The sequence below is a fragment of the Protopterus annectens genome, chromosome 2.part0 (genome assembly GCF_019279795.1).
Source record: "Protopterus annectens isolate FY-2018-M chromosome 2.part0, PAN1.0, whole genome shotgun sequence".
Taxonomy (NCBI): domain Eukaryota; kingdom Metazoa; phylum Chordata; order Ceratodontiformes; family Protopteridae; genus Protopterus; species Protopterus annectens.
Genome location: NC_056728.1, coordinates 237,560,858 through 237,573,977, shown reverse-complemented (window position 1 = coordinate 237,573,977; position 13,120 = coordinate 237,560,858). Strand labels below are relative to the sequence as shown.

Here is a 13,120-nt window from a genome sequence, read left to right as displayed (position 1 = left end):
TCATGTTGACAGGTGCTTTTTGTACAGAATGGTCCTCCCAAGCAGAAGAAATTGTAAGAAACTAACTGTACTGAAATAATCAGGAACTCAGTTGGACTGAAACTTAACCCAAATATGAAAGATGCCGGATTTAACTGAATCTTTTCTTGTGTACCAGTTAAACAAACGTTTTCAACACAGAAAAAATAGGGAATGAGTACATTTGTTTCAGCCTTTGTGCTTCTGTTATTTCACGAGGAGCTGGCAGTTATAGCTCTCACTAAAAATTACTGAATTTGTTTCCTAAAGCTACAGCAGGATACCAGAAAATGACTTTCTGGGGTCGTACATCATTTATGTCTTCCCTGGGATATTTGCAGTGGGTTTTATGCTACTCACTCATGAACTTAGTAAGTCAAACTGCACATTACCAAAAAATTTCCTTCAAGATTAGATACATCAGTGCACAAAGAAACAAAATATTGGGTTCTTAATTGAAAGCTTTATTAATTTAGTGTGCTGAAGAAAATGCATTTTTGGTATTTTAATAGCAATCCATGATGCGTCTGAAGGAACCAGTTCGGGAAGTCATGGCACCCCAGTCAGTGTATCTTCTGTACTCGCCTGGCCTCAGGAAGTACTGTCTTCCTCTGTAGTTTGGATGTTCATAGAAAAGCCAGTAACCTTCAGACACATTGCAGGAGTGGATGTCTTGATAACGAAATCGCTCATGGACAGATGGGCAGTCATCGGTGAATTCCCTCATCTGTCCTCCAAATTCAGGCCTCTCATATACCCTCACTCGATATGATCCCCTGTGCTGTAAAAAAATAATGATAATTATTTCTGCTGATCCCATAAATTATAATGAATTTTTGTTATGCATGCTGAAATATTAAAAGTATAGCTTAGCCATATGCATATACGGGCATACACAAACACACCCAGGCACACATGCACACATATAATGTAAATCTAGTTACTTAGTACATCATCCTAAAATCTGATTTTAATGTTTTTTACAGAAGAATTTATTGTCCAGACTGTAATAAACCTTCACCCTGAAGGATACAACCAGAGCACATTTGTTAATACAAAAAATGGATTTCTATTTGTACTTCTAGAGAAATATGTTTAGAAATAGACATGAGCTGCAGAAAGTATCTGTGAAGGCAAAACTTGAGCATGTATAATCTAGCACCTGAGAGACTATTTTTCATTTTTGGTTTCAAGCTACAGGACAGGGTGTACCACTAATGGTACACTGGTTGAAACAAAAAGTCTTCATGTGAAGGACTGACTTTAATCATTTAAGACAGCTGGTCTTGTTATTTAGCTGGTACCAATTCATATCTGACTTCTTACCCTGAAGAGGAACAACATGAGTCTCTCTGATGGACTGAAATGATGATTGCTCTCCCTGCGAACTAGAACAGGATTCTGCTGTCATTAGCCAGCTGGCCCATTTTGGATTGGGATCTTAATTCACATTACTTCTTGGGCTTCTTCTGTGGAATGAAGTGTTAAAAACAAAACAATAAGCAGGGGTGTATACCTGACATATTAAGGTGTATTTTTCGCTCACTACTGATATGTAATGAGAGTGGACCAAGGTATTAAAGACCGAGGGAGGTTGCTAGGGAAAAAATAACAGGGCATGTGCATGGACAGCATAGTTTCCCTCATGTCAGATAAGATTTGGCCACTCTGAATATCAGCAGGCAGTGTAAAAGGCCAATGCCTGAGGCATGCACATTGCAGATTCCCTTCAGCTATGCATGTTGACTGAATGATGCCAGGTCTGAACAACTGCCATATCTGAGGGAATGGTTTAGAGATCGCTTCCACTGCTGGTGTTGGTTAAATGTTTTAGGGATCTGTCAAGTTCAAAGACCAATGATGTTTTATGGCGAGATTGGTTCTCCTTCCAAGTCCTTCCATTTTCACACATCAAGATATTCAATGAATGTTTGTTGATTAACATTTGATTTAGTGAATTTGCTTTAATTGACACAATTTAATTCATCCTAATTAATTTGATTGGCACTATAAATGCATTGGCCATGACTATTGCTCTCCATGCAGGTGTGTGATCATGAGGTAAATAGGAACATAATCATTTTTATATTAGGCAGTACAATCAGTATCCACAGGTAGAGACATTTATTGAATGTTTGTTGAAGCAAGCATACATAATGATTTATGCAACTTGATACACTTATCCCACAAGAAGGATAAGTGGGTTTGGAAGGTAGAATAAGGTACATAATGTACACACCTGCTGTCTGCACTGTGAAATGTCAGGTGTGCACCACTAATTATTATTTTGTTTTTAATATTTTATTCACACAAGAAGTCACAAGAGGGGGCAAGGTTGTGGGGTATTAGGAATGGTGCGATAAGACTGCAGAGATGGTAAATAGTGAATACTAGTAGGGCAGGATAGAAAGGAGCCGATAAGCAGCAATATATAAGAGAAAGTGCATACAGTTTTTCAAAACAAAGACGAGAATGGGAAATTGAATAATAGTTTTGAAGGAATATAAAGAGCATGCTTGTACTTGAGAGTGGCAGAGGGCTGAACTGTTTAACAGAAAGGAATGTAAAAAATTTGTTTAAAAAAGTCAGTCTCTTTCTAAGTAACAAAAGTACATCAAAATCTAACAAGCTGTCTCACCTGGGTAGTCTTGCACCATCAGGCACGGATTTTTTTCTGCATAGTGCAGATATACCTCTTAACCTCTTAGTACAGAAATCTGGACAAATCCTTAAATAATGGGGGACAATGGTGTAAAAATAGGGACAGATTTTAAATATTACTCATAAACTTAGACATCAGCTAGAACAGCAGGTTTTATGTTAGCATGTATTTTTCTGAAGGAAATAAAGTCTGAAATTCAAATTTGAGTCATTATTTAGTGACTTCAGTCCTAAGTGATTTGGCAGAAAACTACAATTTTTTTGAGCAACAGACCAAAAATATGAGGCAAACATCTCTTATTTTGAAAATCTGGACAGCTAAAAAGTATAAATATCGATGCCTTTTTGCATCACATTTTGAAGTAATATTTATGATAAGAAACATCATACCACTCATTTCCCCAAAAATAAAAAATATAATACAATAATAATAAAGTGTTGATACTGAAGCCCCAGTTTTACAGATCCACAACAGATATACACATAGCATGTAGCACAACTTCAGAATGAAAACTGTGTCCCACAGTCCCACTACCTACATGAAAGGCGAGTACAAATTATATTTTATTATTGATAAATGTCTGTCTCCGACACAGTTGCTTTTTTTTTTTGCAGGTTATGTTTGCAATTGATAATAACAACAAACAGAATATCTTTCATCTTAGTTTATGTGTCTGTGGAAATCCACAGATAATTGGCTGAAAGAATATTGTTTATATGCAGATCTACCTTTCTATCTAGATGCCTAAAGATAGATAGATAGATAGATAGATAGATAGATAGAGAGACATATGCAGGTAACATGAAAATCTTTTAAAATAACAATCAACAAGAAACTCTTCATACTTATGAATAGCGGTAAAGTACTTACTGCAGGAATCATGCGGCAGGACCTGACTGTGTCGTTAAAACCCATCCAGCGCTGGTAATCAGGGTACTCACCCCTACTCAGGAAGTACTGGTACCCTGAGTAATTGGAACGTTCATAGATCATCCAGCAGCCACTGTCGACCCGGATGGAGTTACAGCGACTGAAGTAAGACTGCAGTTCAGCACAGTCACTGAAGCACTCATAGTGTCGACCCTGAAAGTCACGATCCTCATAAAAGATGATCTGTCATTATAGAAAAATAAAATATGGTGTTCAGTGTGCTACTTAGGTATTTTAAAAGTAGTTTGCATGACTAATGTAATTTTGACAAATGATGTACATTGTACGTGGTTTCACACTCTTGGACATACACCCACTCAGATATACAGACATGCATGTAACTGTATTCCTCAACTTTTTTTCACTATGTCATTTACCCGTGCCCCCTTCAAATTTATCTCCTCCTGCCTTCCTGTACATTTCAGAAACAAAGTTCTTTAAAGCAGGTAGAAACATCAAGGAAATAAAAGGACTCCATATAACAGATGAAACAATGTAACAGTTGTTGTAGGTCATGCATGCAGTTTGGCAGGAGAGGCAGCATATGCAGAACATTTATTGCCTTCCAGTTCCATGCTGCCTCATTTGGTAAAGGTTACATGTGAACTCTCAGGAGGCACTGCCAGTATGATCTATACACTGAATTTCCAGGAGTCAGATTTGCCTATACATACCGCACCTGTTAGAACTTGATTTTTATGAATGTGGCTTGTGGAATTTTTCTAGTGCAATAACATAAAATGGATTATCATGATTCTATTTATGTCAAATAGATGGGTGTTGCTGTTTGCAGTAATGTTTCTTTTTGGGATTGACATTTCCTATAAATGTAATGGTGCATTCCTATTGAAATATTTCTGTGTTTTTATTTAGTTATTGGTACTTCTGTATATTCATTTAGTTGTATATTTTAGGCATACATGGATTGTATAGATGCAACTTTACGAAGAACAGGAATAGACTAGACTTTGGGATTAAACAAGTTTTCCACATACTCAACTCAAGGTTAAATGATCTCACAGTCAGTATATTTAACCATGCACAGGTGTAGTTTGAGCATGGTAAGAAATCAAAAGAATCTGAAAACTGTGACTGAAGAGAAAGCAGCGGAACAGTTAAACAGCTTCAAGAATCAAAGAAGGGTAGCTGAGAAAAAGGAAAGTCTAAATCAGAAGGTCAAAGCTAGAATCAGAGGAGTTACAGCCAAATGGGACAGAGTTTCATAGGAAGTGTGTAACAGAAGAAGGCCAAAGAAGCTGAATGTACAAACCAGTGGTGTGACAAGTACTACTGTATGGTACAGAGACCTGAGCAGTGAAGGCAGAACACTTTAGGAAGCTAAAGGTGATGGAGTGTCTGAGACCGATGATATGATGCACAATGTGGGACAGACCAAGAAAATAGGACATCAGAGTAGAAACCAAAGTAGCTCCAGTTGCATTGAAAGTTAAAGAGAACAGATTACAGTGATTTGGGAGCATGTGCAGGAAAGCAGAATGCAATTTAGTGAAGAAGATTTGGGAGAGACAGGAAGAAGGCAAGAAAAAACAAGGGCATCCTGCAAAGAGATGGATGGATTATGTGATACAAGACCTGCAACAGTAAGGGCATGACCATTGAAGAAGATGGTATAGTGGGAGTAAATTGAGAAAGATGTCGACAGTTGATGCTACACCATGGCACCGTGTAGAAAAATGGGGAAAAAGGGGGTTGATGATGATGATGAGTGTTGCAGAAGTGGTGTGGGGGCTGATGTTTTATTTATAAGGATGTTTACCCTTTAACATGGTTGTGTGAGCATGTAGTCAGTATACTGAAGGAAGGAGAGGTGGGACTAAAGTCCTGCACATGGAGTAATGATGGGGGGTGATCCCCTGAAAGATCAGGTGCTCTGTTTTGCCATTGTTATGACATATGTACATTTGCATGAAGGAGCAAATTAATAATGTTCTTCAGGTGAAACTTTTTTTTATTTTTTCTGTTTGGGGAGAAGTAGTATTAATGTCAGATCTGTGCTGTGTAGGTGACCCAGCCTTTGTAATGCATAAACCTAATGGGTAAACATTACTTCATAGTACACACAATGGCTTGTGCAAGATTTGACTATGCAAAAAAAAACAAAAAACAATCCAAAACAGCTACAGAAGCAACGTCTAACGCTATTGAAAGACCAAAACAGGAAAGAACTATAGAAGGCTTGATTTAGGAACACCCAAGGAATTAATTTATTCAGACAAATTTAAAACACTACAACTTCTCAAACACAACATTCCCTCAGGAAGTTTAACTGAGGCAAGTTTTATTTTCAATTTTATAAATACTGAGGGATGCCCAGTTAAGAAATAGTTCAGTTAATGATAATTCCTAGGTTAGAAAACTGAAAACAAATGTGATGCGTTGACAGATCAAGTTTCAGTCAGATATGTTTTTTTTTTTCAAAACAGGTTTATTGTTTTAACATATAAGAGAAATATCATAACAATTTTATACAAGTAATTAAAAATAGGTATTATTATAATATTCAACAAAACAACTAAAGTATTTACAAAGACATCCACTACAATCAGATCAATTAATTAAACTAAAATACAGTGCTATTGAAATTAGAATTTTTTTAACAAATTTTGTAAATTATCCCATACAATATAATAAGATGTTTTTCTAGTTGTTCTTGTCCTAATTGTGTTTATTTCCATATGGCACACTATATTCATAACATTTTTAAATTCATTGAACGAAGGAGGTGTATCTGAAATCCAAGTTCTAGTTATTATTTTCCTAGCCACTGCTAGAATAGACCATAACAAGGGAAGCTTAACCTTTTTAACACTTTGAGGTACAGGTGTGTTGAATAATATAAGAGATTTAGAAATAATGAAATTAAATGTAAAAAGAGCCTGCAAAAATTCATTAATTGACTTCCAGTATTCTTTCAATTTTATACAGTCATAAAACATATGAGCCCAGTCAGCATTAATTTCTACATTACATCTCTTACATAAATTATCTTTATTATTTATTTTATTCATCATCAAAGGTGTATAAAAAGATCTATGTAAAAATTTCCATGTATAAAGTCTCCAGACAATGGAAGACGTAGTTCTATAAGCAGATTCCAATATATATTGTTTATCTTGTTGATTTGGTGGGTCCCCATTAATAGAAGTGAAATAATTCCAGTATGAATCTACACTGTAAAAAGTTTCTTGTCTGATAATTTTATGTATGTATGAAAGTTTACCTTTATCAGAAACTTTATGTTGTAAATTTAATATCAAGTAATCAATCAGTGTTGGAATAGATTCTTTAACTGTTATAGACATTAGATCTATTTTATTAATGAGATGTTGTCTAAAGGTCTGAACCTCTAACCAGCAAGTTTCTCTTAGATCAAATTCTTGTTTTAAGAAATCTAGATTTTTAACTTTATTATCAGATATCAACTGATACCAGTACTTTAGATCATTATCTATAGCTAAATGAGTTCTTTCAGAAGTAGATGACAAAAGCATACCCTGAGTATACATTATAGGAATATAATAAAATTCCATTCCCTATACTTAGGGTGCATGAATATAAAGTTACGATAGCTAATAATAATGTTTAATGGGTAACAAACAATATGTTTAGGTGTAATAGGTGAAGTACAAAATTCCTTTAGTAACCATAACATGGAGTTATTTACAATCATATTTTTATGTGTTAAGGAGATTTTCATGAAGTGCATACTAATTAGCTCCCAATAATCTTTCCATTTTGCAACATATGACTGATCTATTAATAAAGTAATAACTTTTACAATAGAAGAGATAGTATATAAATTAAAGTCTGGAAAAGAAATACCCCCTTGAGACCAGCAATTAGTATGTTTCTTTAATGCAATCCTAGGTCTATTAGGTGCCCATAAGAAATTTAACATTAGTGTATTCAATTTCTTGATAATTATTTTTGTAGGTGAAAGTATTATTGATTGTATTAAGTATAAAATCTTGGGGAATATTATCATTTTAATAATTGTAAGTCTCTCCTCCATAGTAAAAAACATATTATTCCAGGTATTAAAAAGGTTTTGTATATTAAGAAAACAGGTATTATAATTATTATATATAATAGATTTAATATCTTTAGATAGTATTATACCTAAATAAGTTATCTGACCTGAATTGGGTACATATAGTCAGATATGTTTTCATGCCTCCCCATAAACCATTTATCTGATTCCCTATTCCAACCATAGGTAGGTTGCCTAATATTTCACTCTGATAGTGAGAACCCCCCCCCTCCTCCACACACACATACCTCTGCCTAATCTTTGGCCCTACTTACCTACCATTACCTGCTATAAGTTGTCATACAGTGCTCAGCTTTTGTGTGCCCAGAAGTAGTGTAGGTGGAGAGAGGGATTAACCCCCTACTGTAACTGTAGGGGAATCACAAGGCTAAATATTTACTAGGACTTGGCTTATACCACTTGAACCGTTCAGCCCCCTGTCCACTGAAGAAATGGTCGCATCTAGTGATATTAGATGTTATGATACTGATGTTTTGCATCTCTCAACCAGCTAGCATTGCATGCATTTGCCTTTGATCTAAACCAAAAGTTAGGCAACTTTATCAGTGAAGCATTATTTCTGGGCCAATAGGTGCTAAAGCTTTCTATAGCTTGCCCTGGGACTTTCAAAAGTCCTCTCACAATGAATACTTTTTAATTCAAACCTGCATCATTACTCTAGCTTAAAATTCAGTCTCAGCACAGACGAGTCATTGTTTTCAGGTATTTATAAATTCCTGCCATAGTTTTCTTCTGCTACAAAAAACAAGATTGCACTCAGCTATATTTCACCTAATCTTGCAGCTTCTTTGTGCATGACCCTTCTTAGTCCATGTTTGTTACAGAGCAATTACAGTACAGCCAAATAGTGATACATTGTTTGTGGTCCCTGCAGGTAATCTGTGTTACTGTAGACATAGATGCCATCTGCTTTAACTCAGTAGCCAGTACCTCTTTTCCAGTTCCTGCAGTGTGTGTGCCATGCAATGGCCCTGATGGAACCAGTCTGCTGTCGTTACAAGTGACACTAGTTACTATCACATGTGAATTTGTCACTGACTGTCCTTGAACCATTTTCACTACTTTGTGACCTACAACTGGCATTCTCAATCTTTGTATCAGTGTCCTGAGTGACAGAATGCTGAAAGGTATCATTAACATCTAGGTTGGGGAGAGAGGATCACACCTGCTGTCATTCCCAGTTTATCTTCCTGTTGAATATACTGCAACACCGAGGGGATTTTGTGCTTTTATTGGACAGACAGAGATTTTAGAACAGAAGAGACCAGAGCTTTTTAACAACACGAACCCCTTATCTGGAGATAGTAAAATGAGTGAAATAACTTGGTTAGGTTTTCATAGTGTGTCTTCACCCAACAAATAATTCCATGCTATGTAACATTAGACAGCTCAATGGATTCTGGATACTTCACTGTTTGCCATTTTAATAGCTTTTTGTTAATCTGCAACATGTAAAATGCATTTATTCACTATACCTATTTACAAGTCAGGATCAAAGACATTATGCATACATACATTTCAAGCATGGGCATTAATGCCCTTCTAGCTTGCCAAGTACCAAAACACTTCTTCCCATAATAAGTATCCAGGCTGTTCTTAAAAATATCTAAACTAGTACTTACTTTAATGTAATTTGGTAGTCTGTTCCATGCATCAGTTACTCTGTCAGAGAACCAATTAGTACACGTCTCATTCCTATAGAATCTACTACATATGTTATCTGATGATTCTCTAGTACTTTTTGATAACCTCAAACTTTCCCAGAGGTAGTTGTCTGTAAATGCCCTATATACCTGAATAAGATCTCCTCTTAGATATCTGTAAGAGACACTGTACAAGTTCAGATATTTTAGTCTTTCATAATAACTTAAATTTTCACATCCATGGATGCTCTTGGTATATTTCTGCTGTACTCTTTCCAGTTTACTCATGCTTGTTTTCTTACAGGGTTTCCATATTGTTATTCCATACTCAAGTTTGAGTCTAATATAACTAACAAACAATGACTTCATCATTTCTGAGTTCCTAGACTTAATACATCTTTTTATACAACCTATAGTTCTGTAACTATCATTAACCAATTGGTTAATATGATTAATAAAACTCATAGCTGGATCTTTATGCATTTTATAACTTACCTACATTCCACTGAGTAAACAGTGAGTCATGAGTTTATGAAAATTTAATTTTGAAAAGTGAAACTCAAAAACTAGTAAAAAACACAAAAGATTATTTTTTTCAAGGGGCAAGCCTTCCTGCACCCTTGAAAGCCACCCCATAACCCTTTAAATAATATATATACCAACTCCACAGTTGCATTACAGTGGAGGAAAAATGAAAAATCTACTGAAAATGTATTGGTTTCTCATGCAAAACAGCACATTGCAGTTAAATGAACTGTGACATTCATGTTTTTAGGAAAAAATATAATGTAACAGGCATCAATGAAGTATAAGTAAGTCAGATTTTGTCCTTGTTGTTTATTCAGCATTAATAACAAATTAACTCAGATCAGTAGTATCCATGAGAAAGCCCCCCCCCCACCATAATAGCCAAAATATTACCCCAGCATGTGCTCCAGGCAGTACGATCACTTCTGGATCATTTCTCTGTTTCCCTGAAGAATGTCCGGAGAGGTTGCCAAAGAGAGTGATGCTCCTTGTTGTAGGCCCAAGTCTTCTGTGCGCAGAATGCATCTGTCTTCCCAAGTGCTTCACACTTTCTATTCCCATGTAAGGGGCCTTTATATAAACAGAGTACAGAATGCTCTGCCGCTGCTGCTACTATCACCATAAGTGCAGCTACATCTAAAGTTGCTCTCATGATGTGACCACCATAGCCAGCTTTAGGCACCAGCGAATCCTACTCTCGCTGGGGCCCCCTATTCCTGTGAAGCCCCTAACCACAGCAAGTTATCTTATCCTGATATCTTGCAATATGTCTGTCAAACTAACAAAAGCTAGTAGAGCAATCTTGTATGCTTAATAACCCCTGGGGGGGTAATAACAACTCTTATTTATAACTCATTTAAAATTCAAAGATATTTCTGTTCATAGTAACAGTGTTTTATCAATTAACAGGCATCACAATTCCATTAAATATTTTACCACTGACATAGTGCTCCTGACTTAGTTAAACCCTGAAACTAACTAACTGCATAGTCAGCTTTAGGTCCCTGCAATACCTGTGGCTACAGCCCCCCCCCCCCCAATCATCCTTGACTGTGTGGAGCCTCCACAAAAGCTGTTGCTGGTTGGGAAAAAATGAGGAGGAAAAATGTATCGTTTTTTGGTTACACTCACTGAACAGAGCTGCGGTATGACCCATTAAGAATAAAGCTGATAATAGCCTATTTTCAGCTGCACCCATTCTAAAAACCAGCCCTGCTCAGATGTGTGTGTATAGAAAGCTGCTGTATGTTATGAGGGGCTGGGGATTGTGTGGTTATTACTTCTTTAGTTTTCATCACAGTCAGACATTAGAGTTGTGCACATCACATCATTAGAGCTTATGTTTGAGATGTGTGTCATTGTTTCTTTTACTTTTCTCAAAGACCTCAGAGAAACAGATTAGAATATATTACTGTAATCATTATTTTGTCCACTTTCCTCGCAATCATATATCCAGCATGTATACAGATGGCTGTATTTGAGGTTTAGGGGTGAGCAGTGAGGAGGCACGATGTGTGTGTGTGTGTGTGTGTGTGTGTGTGTGTGTGTGTGTGTGTGTGTGTGTGTGTATATATATATATATATATATGTGTGTGTGTGTGTGTGTGTGTGTGTGTGTGTGTGTGTGTGTGTGTGTGTGTGTGTGTGTGTGTGTGTGTGTCAGCAATCATTTGAAATACATGACTGTGGCAATTTGAACCTCTGCTCTCATCCTAGACTAACACCAGAGTGATGCATAGACTGTGACTCTCTTTTGTGGGAGGTTAGGGAGACAAGCAGTATTCCCAGATTGGACCTATGTATTGTTAGTTTATTGTGAGCTACCATTTTGTCAGCTTTGAAAATTAAGCCTTGGGCACAACTTAGGTTTTACTTAAAAGAAAAAAAAAATAAGACTTAAATTTTTTTCTTTGTCATGATTTTTATTTAGGCCACCATTGAATTAAAAGGCTGAGAAAATGCTCTAAAATGCATCTGCAAACCAATGGCTTCATGGGGCCTGGTTTATTTGAGTTCTTTCCTAAATGATTATTATTGTGCTGCCTTCATCAGGAAAGACGTGTTTAAAGGATATAAGGAAAACTAAATCTGAACAGCAACAATAAATTTCTTTCCTTAAGCATAATTTCTGTTCAAGCCATCATTAGATGAAAGGTTGCATAAACAGAAAAAGAACTTTAAAATTGACTTCAGAACATATAGAATGTTACGGCTTCTTGAAAAAGCCGAAGAGTAAGAAAAAATGAGAGAAAGGGAAAAAAGTAATGTGCTTGGTATAGGGAGCCCAAAAGGGGGGGGGCAGAGGGGAGGACTGGAGGGTGTGGGGGGTATTGAAACAGTAGGCCTAGGGTGCCACTTCACCTAAGTCCAGACCTGTACATATATTTGTTGCAATGTATCACTGTTGCAACTAAATGCCAGTAACTGTGAATGTCCCTTTGTCAGATAGGCCAACATAGTCTGGTACATTGGCCTGCTGTAATGTAAGAGCATTGTAGCTACAGGTGTGCCTGGCCGTACTACTCCTAAAAGTTTGCAGCATGAGCTGAAAGGTTGCTTGGGAGAGGTGACAGTGACAGTCTGATACTTAGACTGGAAGTGCCTAGGAGCCCCCAACTTGGCATTGGCTGGGGGCCCCTAAAATGCAACACAGGCCCTGGTGACCACCGATGAAGTCCATCTCTGCATACCTCACTTTTGGCCAACTTTTAAATCCCTTTAAAGCTTTACTTTGTCTACTTCTGCTAGCTGTGCCAAAGTAACATCCTGACAAATATCACTCTGTGTTGTTTACATTAGATGCAGTCTCTCTTCTTTCCAGAAAACTCTTTCAAGAACCCTAGTTCTAATTCCTACGATAAGTATCTCAAATAACTTTTCCAACCACTGGTAAAAATAAAGCACAACTGAAAAATTCCATTCTATAACCAAATGCAAAATAACATCAGTCTTACTACATTGTTTTGTAATTAAACAATAGCTCATTCAAAATTAAAAGTGTTATTACATGAAAGACAAAGACTACATTACCTTCCCCATTGTGTTGCTTATATCAGTAGTGCTGTATGTAGTATGTTGTTCTGCCAGTGAAAATTGAAACCCTCTTGCTTTTATATCACTTGTGAATGAATTCCAAATGTAAACTCCTCCATATGTACTATAGTGTTCAGTGTCTGTCAGCACTAATTTGTGCAGGGATTTGTTTGTCATTAAACCTGATGTGGATCACACCGTGTGTCATTGTTAGCTGGTATTGTTACAATGGCT

At 36.5% G+C, this 13,120-nt stretch overlaps 1 protein-coding gene across 2 annotated transcripts; it reads right to left on the bottom strand.

Annotated features, from left to right (window-relative positions):
* Nucleotides 1–523: 523 nt before the first annotated feature.
* LOC122793711 (gamma-crystallin M2-like) lies at nt 524–12,907 on the bottom strand. Of its 2 annotated transcripts, none has more exons than XM_044061924.1 (3): nt 12,884–12,907; nt 3,551–3,793; nt 524–799 (listed from the first exon to the last, which is right to left on the bottom strand). In XM_044061924.1, the coding sequence occupies exons 1-3, from the start codon at nt 12,890–12,892 to the stop codon at nt 524–526; spliced, it is 528 nt and encodes a 175-aa protein (XP_043917859.1). In that variant the 5' UTR covers nt 12,893–12,907. The 2 variants fall into 2 exon arrangements, with proteins under 2 accessions (XP_043917859.1, XP_043917858.1); XM_044061923.1 differs by having other exon boundaries at nt 3,554–3,793; nt 12,884–12,892.
* Nucleotides 12,908–13,120: the final 213 nt, after the last annotated feature.